The 16,862-nt window shown below is 37.1% G+C and overlaps 1 protein-coding gene across 1 annotated transcript; it reads left to right on the top strand.

Annotated features, from left to right (window-relative positions):
• Positions 1–10,384: 10,384 nt before the first annotated feature.
• Positions 10,385–13,709, top strand: LOC144434034 (interleukin 17-like protein). The gene is made up of 3 exons (XM_078122479.1): positions 10,385–10,482; positions 10,774–11,420; positions 11,849–13,709. Exons 2-3 carry the CDS (start codon positions 10,777–10,779, stop codon positions 11,931–11,933), a joined length of 729 nt encoding a protein of 242 aa, XP_077978605.1. The 5' UTR covers positions 10,385–10,482; positions 10,774–10,776; the 3' UTR covers positions 11,934–13,709.
• The last annotated feature ends 3,153 nt before the right edge of the window (positions 13,710–16,862 follow it).

Below are 16,862 nucleotides of genomic sequence, written 5' to 3'. Positions count from 1 at the left end.
GTGCACTTAGATACAACATGCTAATTGCATGTAAATAGTTTGTAAGTCAGTGTTATTGTTTCTGTAATTAACAAAAATCAATTAGCCAAATGATAAGTAGTAATCATGGAGTTCATATTTTAGTCATATTTTGATGACAATCTAGAGAATACACTTGTTGAAATTTGATATTTTTGAAGATACATATTATACAAGAAAAGAGATATAAGCCAATCAGTATGCCTTCTAAGCCAATTTGATGCACCACTGATGCGCACAATTTCTAGTGACGTACCAAAATTTGGTGTTCCCCTATCTCTTACTATGTGGTGACTCACAAGAAATGCCAGTTTTTATCATACTGACCCACACCAACAAAATTTGCCCATCGTTAGAGGGCGCACTGTAGCCTATGATATAAACAATAGCTTTGACACTATCTTTTCTTTCTCACAGAGACACAGACAGAAAGCTGTCTCTTATTGTCATTAGGTCAGAAACAGATACAGCAATTATCCATTAGGACAATAAAATATAGTTACTTTGGAACGGTAAATTAAAAATGAATGTGACATTTCGATCCGTCTACTACGAACCTTGATCACGAAATGATTGAATTTTTCAGCATTAATGTCTCTCCGAACAGGGTTCAAGGGTGTCATCTACCATCAATTTATGGACATATTATTGTAATGTTCAGAAGGAGACATTATAATTACATCATTGTATGGTCAAGGTGTGATTAGATGGATTGAAAAATTGCATTGGTTCCAAAGTAACTATATTTTAGTCTCCCCTCGAATCTTGGAACAATGCTCGATATATATTCTCCAGATAAAGCAATATTTAAGAGATTTTTTGGTTCCATTTTTCACTGTTGTTTCAGAGATGAGAAATATAATAGCTAGCACAAGGTAATCTAATTTGATGATTCTTAGCAGAAAAAACTGACATTGTGTCTGCTTATTGCTAATGTTAGAAATAACATTCCATCATGAACAATATATTTGAAATGCAAATTACCAAGATATGCAAATTATATGCAAACGTACATCATCTATATTATGTTTTGTTATGTCATGATTAATACTGTGTCCATTTCTGTAAGAAAAAAAAGTAAGAAAATTTTTTACTCATGTACAAAATGGTCTAGTCACAAAAAATTATATCTTCAGCTTTCCTTTTCGTATATACATAGAAAAGATGCAAAATATCACAGTACTAATACCAGCAGACAATCATGGTGACCATGGTCATGTAGTTCTGTATGTATTGTGTTTTATATAGAGAGATTTACATTAAAGGGGATTGCTACTAGAGGAATTAGAGACATTTTCATAAACTATGGGTTGTGGAGCATCATTTCATGATTTTACATCATCTACAATTACGGTTATGTGCGATTTCCGAGAAACATCAAGTTGATCTTGTGCATGTATGGATCTTGTGCATGTATGGTATATTTGCTATGGGCTATTGCATCATGGGAAATAACAGAAATACATTATTCAGTGGTTGAACACTGAATATTCATGAGTACAAAATGCTGTACACTTCAGTGTGAAACAGCTGATACAAATATTTATCTTTTCTCGGCTAAAAGTAGCTAATGTTGAAAATTATTTACACACCTCCCATTATGATCCAAAAGTACTCACACAAGTCATGAGGCCATCAGCCACCACAAATACTGTACAGTAAATTTGTGCGGTCTCTAAAGATATCAGCAAGAAGTCTTCAGATATGTGATGGATTGCGGTGTAGATTTTAATCAGATGTACCAATGTCAATATCAATATGTTGATACCAGTGTCAATGTCACTCTTTATTTTATCATTTTAGAATTTACTTCAAAAAAGGAATAAAAGATGTGTAACATATCTTAGAATTCAGTACTCCCATATATGGAATCTGAAAAATGTATGTATATTTGGAAAATATTTGTTTTTCTTTATTGCAATAAAATTTGAAGATCTTGAATTTATATGTGGTTTCATTTCAGTTATTTGATTTTCATCTTTACGATTTTTTTTTTACGTAAGACAACATATTGTAGGAATATATAAGTGTGATGGTTAACTTACTACAGTGGCAAGCACGGTTTCGGCTTACTAAGATAGACACAAACTAAGACTATTACTGTTGCATATGATAGATTACATGATAGTTGGTGATACAGGTACAACTGCTGACATCAGACCATTGACGAATGGAACCTGTTACAAACAAGGAAAGTAAACAACTGAATTGGATTAATAACACTTGGCACAGCATGTTTGAACAGCAGAGACTTGTATTGCATACCATGGTTTATAAGAACAGTTTTATGGCCTCTTTATGTGTACATGAAATGCCAGGGGAACTGGAAATTTGTTTGTGAATGTGAACTATTATGTAAAGTGGCCATACAGCTGTTCTTGTCAAATGCCGAAATGTAATATAAGTCTCTGAACTTCCAACATGCTGTGCCAATATAATGAAAGATGAGTGTGGGATGAGAAAGAAAGGTCAGAAGAGAGTGGCTCACAAAGAACTGAGAGATTGTTTGAGCTGTTGAGGAAGGGATGGAGAATGTGGTGTGTATCTTTTTGAGATCAGGTTCAGACCTAAACTTGGTCCATAAATTGAGCAAATCATTAGATTTTTGTCAAAGTCTTACAAAGATGAATTTCAAACTTCAACCGTAGATGGCATGTCATGTCATTCCACACCAGGCCTTAAGTTTACAGTTTAAATTTATAGTCTAAGAACGGACAACATAAATTCAGGGAAGCCTACAAACTCAGAGACTTAACCTTTTATTGCTATTATCAGTAGGTATGTTGTGGAATATGGTTCTGACTGGTGATTGATTGATTGATTGATTGATTGATTGATTGATTGATTGATTGATTGATTGATTGATTGATTGATTGATTGATTGATTGATTGATTGATTGGTCGGTCGGTCGGTCGGTCGGTCGGTCGGTCGGTTGACTGACTGACTGACTGACTGACTGACTGGCTGGCTGGCTGGCTGGCTGGCTGGTTGACTGCATGATCCATCGTTCGTTCGACTGATCGATCAGTGATTGGTTGGTTGGTTGGTTGGTTGGTTGGTTGGATGGGTGAGTTGGTTGTCATAGTTACCTGTAAGATTAAGACAATTGCCATTTAAACAATGAAAATAAAGAGTTCGTAAACACACAGCTGAAGTACCCAACTAAAATGCAAGTCTTCGTAACGTGTTCAAGTGAACACTCTTTAAAGTATAGTTATACACATTTACAATCTTACTTTAATAGAAGAGGCCGTCTGTTCACTGAGATGAGGCATTCTGGGAAACAAACAGAGACAGGAGCTCCTGATATCTTTAAACAATAGCCTCGGTATTGTTTTGGGCAACATTAGGAGCTCCCCACTACCAGAATGACTAGCACCACTGTTCAGCAGGCCTCTCCTAAACCAGATTTATCACCTTATACGATAGGTTGCACGGTGCAGGGTTGGTAATAATTATGTCTCTTGGGCATCTTATACAGCTAATATAACATCAGCTTCCCCTTTGTTCCCATTTAAGTCATTTAGCGAACAAATATCTGAATATTTCTACTTGATACCATTACATATTAGTACAGCCTTACTGAATTCTGTATTTCTAGTTACCCGACCGACCCTATATTTGTTCAATCTGGCGAATTAAAAAAAACAACAATGTCACTGATTGTCAGAGGGCAACCGTAAGAGCGCATATCTGACCGAAAATTATCAATTATTGCTAGAATTCGGGTGGTTCAAAGTTTCCTTCTGACTTTAATTGTCATTTCTAAGTCATTCAGAATGTTAAAAGTATGACTATAAAATGAAAGTTTCACCAATATGCATGCATGTACTATACATTTATAGTTTAAACCGACCGATCGACCCATTATTAGCACAACTGAACTACTTGGTTCTGTAGTGCTATAGGCATGGAAAAGTGGTTGTCTGTTTGTCTGTCTGTCTGTCTGTCTGTCTGTCTGTCTGTCTGTCTGTCTGTCTGTCTGTCTGTATGTATGTATGTATGTCTGTCTGTCTGTCTGTCTGTCTGTCTGTCTGCCTGGCTGTTTGTCTGTCTGTCTGTCTGTCTGTCTGTCTGTCTTTCAAAGGTGTTGCGATGAGAAACATAATTGCAGTAAGTATGGTCGAGTCGCCCTTACCATATTGTGATAAAGTGCTTTGACACGATACGCGATGCGTGTGGGGTCCATAGAGGTCAATGTTCAACTCTTATAGTAATCTTATATTAATCTCGGATCGAAACTTGTTGTCTATTTCGTGATCTTTCCATCTTTGAACATTTTATAATGTAATCATATATGTCACCAATTTAGGTACACGAAACATCATGTCGAGATAATATTTTCCATAATTAGACAAAAAAGGAAATAATACGAGAAAGCGGGCTTATATTTCAAAACTTTCCTAAAGTCATATCAAAATTTCCATGTCCTGTTTATAGTTTAAGTACTCACGACCCATACTAGTAAGCCTTAAACATTACACAATTGGAATTAACGGTCAGATATAGTTTATAACTTAATTGCATTTTTTGGGATTATTTTTGTTTCATATCAGCCTGATGAAGAATATCGTGAGAATGGGATTGATCTCCTTTTTTCTTAGTTGAACGCCTCTTCCAAAGGCTTGATTGATTGATCATGGTTGATTGATTGATTGATCATGGTTGGTTGATTGATTGATTGATTGATTGATTTGTTATTCATTCATTCATTCATTCATTCATTCATTCATTCATTCATTCATTCATTCATTCATTCATTCATTCATTCATTCATTCATTCATTCATTCATTCATTCATTCATTCATTCATTCATCCATCCATCCGTTCATTCATTTCACTAAAGTTTATCCTCGGTAACTCGCTAGTACTTCTTTCCAAGCAGGCCGAGACTAAACATTTCACAACAGACTCAGATATGTACAATAAATACAATAACTGTGCGACACGAACGGTTAAATGCAACTGTGAAAAGGGATACTGTTGAAATTTAAGACTCATACCCTTTGTATAGAGGTCTGGGGTTAACACTATATTGGTTTTCACTCATGGAACACTTGACGGGATTCTAAGACGTGCATTCCCTGAAGTCGCCGGGCCGGGATCAATCGGATTTAGCGGCACTAAACTTGAAACTCTTGACATACTACACTGGGTTATATATAATGAATGAATACTGTCCGATTATTTCAATGCTACAAGCCATGAATTTGATACTAGATACTCTATCGCCATCAAAAGCTTTATTTACGTCATGTGTAAACGAATTATGGCCACTTTATTTGTTATTTCATTCGCATGTGCTAAAATATGGAGTAATATTCTTTCTCACGTCATTAATAAATTCGTCACATATATTTTTCATTTGTAGTACCACAGCATGCAGTGCTAGTAACAAAGTATAAACATTGTACTGTATAGACTTTCTATGTGCTGTCTACACTTTTTCTGTACTTTTGCATATTACATTTGTTCTTCACTATATGTTTTTCCTTTGAGCTTTAATGACCCCTCTTATTGTTATCACTCACAATATTTAATGTCGGGGGAGGGGAGGGGGGTTCCAGGTTAGACTAGTTGCAAGATTAAATTTCTTGATAGACTGGATGCCAACTGTGGTTTCTAACCCTAACGTGAGTCGTAGCGATACTGTATAGGAACTAGACTAATTTCTTGCCTCCCCATTTACTCGTTACCATTCCACATGATTTTACCACAGTTTGGTATCAGTTTCTATTTTGATAAGTAAACCATGCATTACTACAGCATCGAAATATATACCTATTTCACTCCAACTTCTAATTAAATCATGCGTTTTAAATCAATTGATAGTGGTCTCGATAGAATTCCTATATTGCAATGATTTGTTTTTTGAGTATAAATATACTGTTAAAAAATGCGGAGGTTTCGGGTCTCTTAATGATATGTACGTATGGCACTAGATATACATATGCCATCTCAGTTTTGTTTCTAACTTTTAAGTATACGATATGTGTGTGGATTTTGTAACCTGGGTTTGCAACATGGAGATATATTAATGGTTTACAGAGTATGATACTTTCATGAAATTTTTTTCTTCAGAAATTAAGAAAAATTATATGGAAAGATCAAGACTATGAATAATTCCTCGTGGTTCTGCTAACCAACGAACAAAGGGCGCAATAACTACTACAGTCTGTTAGAAATCTCACATACTACTGTCAGTAATCTATAAGTATACATGTGCATGAGGAAACGGTGTACTTCGACGTATGGTATGGCCTTTCAACCTGTTGCTGTTATTCGTCATGATCATATACTAGTATCATACATGCATTATATTATGAACGTGATGTGAGTACTGCCTGTATAGTTTTCCTACAGCATTGTAAATGACTGTATTCTTGGCGAGATGCCCACTTTTAGAGATAATAAAGTTAATTTTAACATTAGATCGTCTGCGTATTTTCCAATATTCGACATCTCTAGCTACGTCACAGGTCAATCTTAGGTCAACATTCAACGCAATTTGACGATGTGGCTGTAAAACTTAGCATTGTCGCTTTTTACTATAAAATATAGTTGCATCCGTACACACACACCTTCAGTGATAGTAAAGAAAAAATGACGTCACACAGCCCAACCCCAAACAATGTCTCTGCCCATGAGAACGTTTGTACAACAATGATGAGTCACAACCCCCGTCACAACCACAATCACAACCACAACAGTTCGTGAGGTACTATTGTTATCCAAAGGTACTCCCACGCAAAATTATATACATACTACAGTCTCTTGAAGCATATGAGCTCATTGATATCGGCACGACATATATATATAGGTCATATCATTGACGCAGTGTAGTGAAACAATTACTTGTGGTCACAACAGTGGCGCAATGTAAGGGAGCGGTCAGTTTCTTCGGCTGGAGGGAGGGAGGGAGGGGTGGGTGGATTGAGAAGGGGGAGGGGCACCATGTTTTTTTAAAATTGGCAGTGGGAAGGGGTCCTGTTTTGGAAAATTTGCACTGGGGGTCATTGTGTTTTGGATTGTGATGGGCGAACAATCCATTTCTACAGTGGCATGACCTTGTGTGAACTGTGGTATTTGTTATTGTCCCAGTTTCGTACCTATACCCAATCTGATTAAAATCAGATGTGTAGATAGGCTACGGCTCTTTTATTTACCTTTAACTCGTGTCTTTCACATGGCATTGCGTCTTTTGTCTTCCGGGTATTACCACCTATCTCACAGTGGAAAGGCAGTGGAAAGGCGGCGATCACTCGGAACAAAAACAAACGATGGAAATAGAGGTAAAATAAAGCATTTAGCCGCTTTCACCACGTCAGATTTTAATCAGATTGACCTATACCTCACCAGGAGTGATGTTGAAACATAATTTTTCATATACATATACATGTATCACCTACCACACTAGTTACAGAACATGTCGTGTAAATAGCCAGCTGTTTCACAACCAATGGCCAATGCTTCACATATGTTGCATGCACTTTGGGGCAAAAGTTGAATGTTATGTATAAATGATAATCTTCATAGATAGTTTATAAAAGAAATTAATCTGAATTGTTTTACTCTTCAGTATGGAGGGATTAATATGCACTGTATACTTTCTATACGGACATTATATGTTACCGACGCTACAAATCACAAAATCTCATCAGATTACAGTTTATATTATACATAGTAGGTATGAGCACCTGAAATTATCTAATAATACACCAGTGAACTTACAATCACGATATCTGTAATACTAATGACACAGTACCAAATTTACGGATACTACAATACATGTGACATACAAAAATGATTTTAAAACTTACCTTAAATTAGCTTTTCGAAGCTGTGAAATATTTCCCTAAAAAGGTTATGGATAACCTAAAAATTGTCTTAATACAGTCATAAAATTGCAGATCTGCTAGGAGGACCCCTAGACCCCCTCACTTCAGAAGTCACTCAGTCAACCAACAATCAGATGCACCAACTTTTTACTGTCATATTGGTACTAATCTTTTCTTGAACATTTTAACCTTGTGTATAAAGATTTATTGTGAAATTATTGCCAGGACAGTCTAAACATTAAATGGTACAGAAACTCTCCAACCCCCAACCCCACTGACCCCCACCCCCCACCCCCCACCCCCACCAGTGATAAAACCATCATGTACGCTGACCTTAAATTACCATAATTATGACGCCATTTAACGTTTTAAAGAACATATTTCAAACCTATGTATAAAGAATATTTTCTGATACATGGTGGTGCTGTCTTGTAAAGCTGGGAAGTTATTGTCTTAATGTATTTTGAATAGCCTAAAAATGGCTTTGAGAATAAAAAAACCTCCAGAGCTTGTAGAGGAGAAGCCCTATGACCCCCGGGCCCCTAATGAGAGGTGTGCGTATTCCCATCTCAAGCTTTTCGCCTACCTTTTATATTACTGTTAAAAATCAGATGCTATTAAATTTTATTTTTGAATATATTTATCCTGTGTAGTCGCTAATTACATGATGATGCTGTCTTATAAACTATTTACAAGACGTAGTCAAGCAGTCCACTCTTAGTCACGATGAAACTTGCATACCTGGTATAAGAATATGTTAGATGAGGTGAGGTGGGGGGGGGGTTAATCATGGTTTAGAATTAAGTTATAGGGGATTAGCCCTTTTTCGGTTTTACAGAGGGGGGAAGGGTCAGTGACTTTTCGACGGCTCGACAAAAACACCCCCCCCCCATGACAGGAGAAACTGAGCGGTCCCTTATTGCATATCATGCGATATGTCTGAAGGATGGCTGGTGACAATAAATGACAGAATCGTATTCATCTGTAAAACTTTTTAAAAAATCATGAAAAAGTTTTAAACAACAAAGGTAACATCAAAGGCCACTTTGTGTTGGTGTTTGTTTGTTTGTTTGTTTGTTTGGTGATGAGTCATCAACTTGTCCGTTTCGTGAGAAAGTGTGTGCCTGCCGCAAGTGACACTAGTCACTTTGTGAGTTTTATTACGTGTGATCTTTCATGTGTAAAACTTAACTGTCGAGTTTAAAATGGGTTTGTGATGACTGTACCTAACATAGCCCTGTCTGAATGACCAGACAGTGGTTTAACCATTGTGAGTGAAGGTATAAATCGTAACGATACTGTATAGGAACTAGACTAGCAGACTCAGTTCTGACAATTGTCCCTCCCTTTGAGGGTCATATGAGTAATCTAGTCCATACACCGTCTGCAATCACTGGAGGACCATACCAAACATTAACAGTCGCTCGATAAACCAACGGAAGTATTACAATGCATGTATTATCTATTTTTCTTCTTTTTATACTCGATATTTTGAAATTAGCTGCACCGTTTTGATCATAACATTATTTAAATGAACAATCATATGAGTCGAGTATCAGCTTGTATAGCAAGCCAATGAAAAATGTGTCGGTCGGAGAAATAAATAAATAAACATAGCGTAGTGTTTATGTTGTATTACACAGATACACACGTACGTGTACGAACGCAATAGGATGAGAGACTCGTATTTTGCATAAACTTGAAAAACACCAAAAAAAAAGAAAGATTAACAGTTGGTTGCACGGGAAACACCCTTCTCTTTACAACCTGTTTTATTGATATGTATCCTGTATTGTCCGTGGTTTGTGCGTCGCGACCTCGAGGTCAATCCTCATTTGCATATATAGGTTAGAACATTATTTCTCCGATTGCTTCCGGCTTCGAGTTTGAATAACTTCCTTGGGCTTGGAGTGTTCCACGGAACTTTCCTTTCTGACCCTGTTATTGAGGTGGTAACTTAGCATATTTAGAAAATAAAAAAGGGTATCAACATTGGTCAAAACTGACTGCACAGTCTTTAATATTAGCTTTACTGAGAACTTCGTACGGTTTACTTCTAATCGCTAGACGTCAATTCTTAAAAATAGATAATTAAGAATAACGTACTTTCCATTTCACCGGCACACATCATATGTAATCATAGACCCTACACGACACATTTCGAAATATCTGCATGTTGGCCACATGCCCCAGCCGCATGCTCGGAGGGTCTATGCAGCTAGGTAATAGCTGGGCGCTGTCGAGAACCTGAATGAGAGGAATGACGTAGCGGGGATTTCCCACTTTCAGTCTTTGTCCTATCGGTGTATGCTAAAATCGAGACTGGATATACGAATCCAGATCGTCGGTACATATTGATTAGCATGGTCGTCGTTATTAAAACGCTACGTCATTCACGTCACGAGTCTGAACTCGGAAATGGCAACGATGACTTCATCTTCCGAAAATGGGACATTCCCGCCCGTTCACGCGGTGTTTTTTAAAGGGTATAAAAGACCGCCGTCACTATTTTGGAAAACAGAATTCTGAACGGGCTTGCCTACAAGTGGTAGAGAAACGGCGATCCGCACCGTCTGATCAAAACTCTTGAAGAAAAGTCACAGTGAACATTCAAGATTCAACAGGTGGGTAGCATTGTCATTGAGTAGTGGGTATATGTTTTACAGTTATTGTCTCACCGTTTTCCGAAGGTGCCATTGATCGAACACATTGTAGACTAAAGATTGATAACATTTAAGTTTCCTCGTATTTCAGTTTTAGACTTTATATTTCTGGCCCATCCTTCTGAATTGATGATTTTATAAATATTCTTGAAACCATGGTAACATTAGGTAGCTATCGCAAGCTACGTAATAATAATATTTCGTTCTCTGTGCCCGAATTTACGCTAAGCCTTATTCTTTTTTATCCAACAGGCAATGTATCATATTGTGTTCGTATACCTCTGTGGTATTCTCATCACCGCAAACCTACGATTGGCAGCCAGTGCCGTCCTGCAAAATGTCCCTGTAAATAATCTTGAAACGCAAGAATTGTCAGACGGATCGGATCAACAAGACGACGTACCAAATGAAACACCTATCTCAAACAGACGATTCCTCAACACCGATGTAAATGACGCAAGTGATGACTCAAAAAATTTGGTTTCAAGCTGTTTGGAACCTCCACCGAGAGACCTTCATAAACGTTTAAAAAAGAAGGAAACCTTGTACCCACAAGGCCCGATGTTTGCCATCTTTCCAGTCGAAGACTCCGAATCGTCAAAAAACTCAATTCAGCAGGCAGATAACTTGTACTCTTTCACCACACCCAACTTTACATGTCCCTTGGATCTGACCAATTTGGCCCATGATATGAGTGATAGGGCAATCTGTCCATGGACCCTTACGATAGACAACGATCCTAACAGGTTTCCCAAAGTGATGGCAGTAGCCTCGTGCCGCTGTCGTGGGTGTATCGACACGTCAGGTCCACGAGAATCGCTCGATAACTACTGCCAGCCTGTAACATACGGTGTGAGAGTTTTGAAAAGACAACCAGAGTGTGAAAATGGATATTACCAGTAAGTACAATTGTATATCTTGTCTCCTCTTCTTTCTCCCTGTCTTCTTGAAATGAATTGATGCGAATGGTGGCAAAGTTCTGTGTTTCTGCAATCTCGGTCTCCCTCCAGTATATAACAGAGGAATTGAGAACACACAGTGCATTCTCGCAAACCAGAGCTGTAAAAACAGGCGTACAACAGGCCGTGGTTTGCGACGATGACACTGTGTTATATATTAGTTGTCACCAGGTATTTCTACGATACCTGTATTTCCTTGTGCTTATCAACACCACAGTCAAAACCGGAAATATGCTGACATCAGGAGTGACATCTTTCAAACATAGCTTGCATACACAACATGCAAGTTTGATAACATTGATATAATATTTACAAATGGGTATCGTGACATTCACGCGTTTATAAATCTGTACTTTAATTTTTCACAGGTACAAGTTCGACTGGGTGAAAGTTCCCGTCGCATGTGTTTGTCTGCGTCCCAGACTTTCCAGACTACCCCAACAGTTGGGGTGAACAGAATGGAAACGATCATCGGCCAAAACTGAAGAAAGTTACACGACAGCGTTGTAGACCAGACGTCAAGAACTTTACAATATTATTGCAACCACCCTGACTGAACACGATCACCGCTAGTCCTGCTTGCATACGGAGTAAGTTGCAAGCAGGACTGAATCACCGCCACAGTATTTGCATGTTAGTAAATTATTGAACTGCACTAGAAGTTTACCGCCACGAGGCTATGATATTTACCGAAAAGAATAATTTGCATTCGAGATATTTGTTTTATACATCTCAGTTCTATTCATACTAAATCTGACCGTCCGTAATGACATGTATTGGATACGTACACCCGGATACGTTTAACTCGTTGGAAACTCCCAGACTACCATAACCGATACTCACGACCCTGGCCGGATTCAGGGTCCACATTGGGACCATGGTGGGACTAACCCACGAAAAGCATGAAAGGCAGACTTTGCTCTTTTACTCAAGTAGTAGTTAAATCACGAATTCAATCTATGATGGCTGCCATGATATATAAAGTTACCATTATTTCAGGTAAAAAAAAGACCCACTTAAAATATTGCAATATCAAATGCGATAGGTGTCACAGGTTTGGCAGATCGTATTTGACGGTATGTTACTTTAATTTTATTTATGAACCGTTTAATTTATTTTCTTATGGTGTAATTTAAAACAGCAGGTCTGGAAATATCACTTGCAGAGCAATGTTGATGTATATGTAAAGTACGAAGTAAGTTTATTCTCTCCATTGTGTATTTTGAGAATGGTTACATAGCAGTGCCTGACAATCTCTGAAAATCTTATAGAGGAGTTGGCCTATTTTAGTTTCCTATTGTGTATTCTGTTACATAATTTGGGTGTAACTGTGAACTCCCACAATGACGTCATTACTAGCACCGAGACTTGTGGTTTCAGCGGTAGCGTGATCACAAGTGTCTCGCCTTCGTCACCACGTGACTATAACATTCACAAAAGTAAAAAAAACAAAACAAAGAAAATCAAATTCATCAATAAGGCAATCTAATTAAAATCTGATGTTGTGAAAGCAGCTGGATGTCTTTATTTATTTACCTCTGTTTCCATTGTGTTGTGACATTTGTTTTGTTCCGGGTGATCGCCGTCATCCTGGCCCATCCGGAAAAACAAATGTCCCAACACGGTGGAAATAGAGGTAAATAAATAAAGACATCTAGCCGCTTTCACAACATCAGATTTTAATCACAGATTGCACATAATGTAAACTGTGCCGGTTCCGATCCTCCATAAGATTTAATGATGATTTTCAAAGACACAGACCTATGGTAGCACAGGTAGGTGCCCATTTGCACCGATCTCGGTTTTACGAGAATTTGACTTGAAAGACAAAGTGTACGTTTTATAAACGTTTATTTGAGCCATACACGTGTATATATGTATCATTCTGTGAATGAACATTTTTATCTAACCGTAACTTCTATGAGAGTCGACGTACGTGTTTGGGTTGACTTTAAAACTCCATTAAAAAATTACTAACAGGTATTAGTATGTTTGAAAAGTGTGATAAAAGAATTTCGGATATGTATCATAAATACTAAGTATATTTATATATTCTCTAATTAACATGATATAATAATCTCGATTTTAATAGGTTTACAGATAATTTTAAAGCGTGATCGAAACAGGTTTTTCTGACAGATTTTAACGAGGAGTACTGGCTTTTAAAAGTACTGTGCAGTGGATTTTCGACACTTCTGTGTTTCAAAATGAATTAGTTGAAATAAAGAAAGAGGATCTTCTATATAATTTCATTACGTGTTTCTTTTAGAATGTTTGGTGTGACTTAAGATATCACATCTCAGATCACCTCCTTGTTTGGTGGTTTGAGGTCATATGATATGCAGTGGTGACGTAGTGAAAGTGGGAATACCCCAGATGACGTCAGTACATCGATCCACTTCAACACTTCGACTTTTCTACCAACCATACAACCAACGAACCATGCATACATACATACATACATACATACATACATACATACATACATACATACATACATACATACGTACATGCACACACACACACACATACATACATACATACATACATACATACATACATACATACATACATACATACATACATACATACATACATACATACATACACACACACATACATACATACACACACATACATACATACATACATACATACATACATACGTACGTACATACATACATACATACATACATACATACATACATACATACATACATACATACATACATACATACATACATACATACATACAATAAACCCGATTTCAAAGTCTGTCATTCATATGGGTTAATAAATTGAATTATAATATTAATATTATTATATCTCTTGTCAAAGTGATGTGCTTTTCTATAGAATCTGAAACACTTATTTCGATATGGAAATGTACAGTAAGGGAAGAATTATTTTTCCATCACTAGCCACGTTACACCAGACTACTACCCATACTGCCGAGTCCAGTCAGCACAAATATGTCGACCATGCATATGTAGATCGTCTTCTTTCCAAGTTCAAAGTGTGCTGAATAAGTTTTAATACGGCCGAAATCACCGACATGTTCGTACATATGCAAATGAAAATAAAACTACAAATTATAAACAAGTTTTACTTCCCGGTTTTCAATCATATGAAGGAAGTTGGAAAAAATAAAACCCGCAAAACATCATTTTCTTAGGTGTGAAAGAAAATTCATCGGTCGTTTGAGCAGTCACTCACAACCGAATATCTGCAGCATACTGAAATACAAATTAGAATTTTACTCGACTATAATAACAGTGTTTTCTCTTTCAAGTGTTGAAGAAAATTATCACAGAATTTGTCTGATGAATATTCTGTTGTTGATCCAAGTATTGAGAGAGAGAGAAAAAAACTATGTTACTATTTTAGGAGGTTTGTCATGGGGAAATTACTGTATTATTTCTGGTGCTAGTGTTTCTGTCAGTAAATACGAGACAAGTCAAAGTGGGCGACATGCCAAGAATTAAATTACGCACTTCTCGCTTGCATACCTGTGGCATTTGTATTGCACCTTGAAATAGACTACAATGTCATGTTTATATATTTATATATGGAACAAGAAGAATGTCAGACACATATACATAACAATACCAGATACAGGATGGAGGAAGGAGAGAGAGAGAGAGAGAGAGAGAGAGAGAGAGAGAGAGAGAGAGAGAGAGAGAGAGAGAGAGAGAGAGAGACAGACAGACAGACAGACAGACAGACAGACAGACAGACAGACAGACAGACAGACAGACAGACAGACAGAGAGAGACAGAGAGAGAGAGAGAGAGAGACAGAGACAGACAGACAGACAGATAGACAGAGACACATAAACACAGAGGTAGACAAAGACAGAGGTAGATCTAGAGGCAGAGAGACAGAGGCACAGACACAGGAACACCTTCTGACCTATTTTGATACATTTTACATCATGATCTTCAAGTAATTGGTTATCTCTTTCAAAACGTACACTTTAAAAGTGAAAATACTGCAAAAAACATTAAATTTTTATCCGAGGTTTTCGAATGTTGCATTTTTTATCAGCAAAATATCAAAAACGTGTAAGATAATAAAATCCCAAAATAGATCATAATGTGTTACTGGGAGAAACAGACAGACAGACAGACACACACACACACACACACACACACACACACACACACACACACACACACACACACACACACACACACGCACACACACACGGGAGAGAGGGGGAGAGGGGGAGGGGGAAACGAAGTCCCAGCATTCAACAAAAATAAAGTAACAGTCTGAGAGTAATTAAAAGTGGTTTTAAATAACAAGAATTTAAAAGTACTCTCGCTTACAGGTTCCCTACATCACAGAAGTTAACATATAGTAATAGTTGGCAACGACTATATATGAATCGAAGGTTTACTATGTTTTCTTCTTTAGGGAACGTACGCTATGTATAGCCTTATCGTAAAGAGGTGCATTTTACTGACAACGGTTCATTGTACGGTAGAATACACCCACAGTCGCAGTGTTTGTTTCTTTGTGTTGAACTAAATGAATGACCAAATAATGAAAATGTATTATACTATAAATGAACAGGTTTCAACAATTACATCATCGTCCTAAAAAGTGTATAGAACACGTTTTACTTGGTGACGTGGATTTATACTGTTATTTCCGCCTGAATATTGAGGCAATGTGACATATTTTGGTGATGGTTGAAAAGCTTCAAGTTTTAATCATAGACTTTAGCGAGAGATATCTCTCTAAATTCTACGCTTAGGCGAAAAACAATATTAAAAAAAAAGTGTGTTTCCGAGAACATGGCCTTGATAAATAGGGTAGGTAGGTTGGGATTTTATTTTATTGATTTCATTTCAATTGTTTTTATTTATTTAAAACTATTTCTTCGACCCAAAAACAAACAAAATGTCGGCCAGAATACCCTTTGTGTGATAGTTTGAGGAAATATGTACAGACATCGCTGGGGGGGGGGGGGGGGAAACAGACGTACATAATGTACATAAGGGTCAAGAAGACAAAGATTTCGTACCTTTTTATTTTAAATGTTAAAAAATATTTAGGGTAGGCGGCTAACTATTATTGGAAACACATCATTTTTTAATTTATACCAAAAAAATTAAAGCTTGCATGTTATGTTGTAATAGGTGGGTATTACAGGAGAGATAAAAACACGGAACTTCTAAAAACATATATACCGTTTGTTCTCTTTTGTATCTAGCCCTTTAATTTTCTACTATTTGATCATTTACATGTAAACAAGAAAAATGAGATGTTCTGATGAGCTTTCATCAACGTTCAAAGTTCGAGATGGTTCCATTTCCTGCTACGAGAGAGGCGTGCGTACGTCCCACTTATGTAAATCAGTGATCGTACCCGGAT

The sequence above is a fragment of the Glandiceps talaboti genome, chromosome 4 (genome assembly GCF_964340395.1).
Source record: "Glandiceps talaboti chromosome 4, keGlaTala1.1, whole genome shotgun sequence".
Taxonomy (NCBI): Eukaryota; Metazoa; Hemichordata; class Enteropneusta; family Spengelidae; genus Glandiceps; species Glandiceps talaboti.
This window is presented reverse-complemented; position numbering and strand designations above follow the sequence as displayed.

What these genes read in the sequence shown, in the direction of transcription:
- LOC144434034 (XM_078122479.1), top strand. Translation starts at nt 10,777, where the DNA reads ATGTATCATATTGTGTTCGTATACCTCTGTGGTATTCTCATCACCGCA. An exon ending in TGTGAAAATGGATATTACCA is followed by an intron (nt 11,421 to 11,848) that starts GTAAGTACAATT and finishes AATTTTTCACAG; the next exon opens with GTACAAGTTCGACTGGGTGA.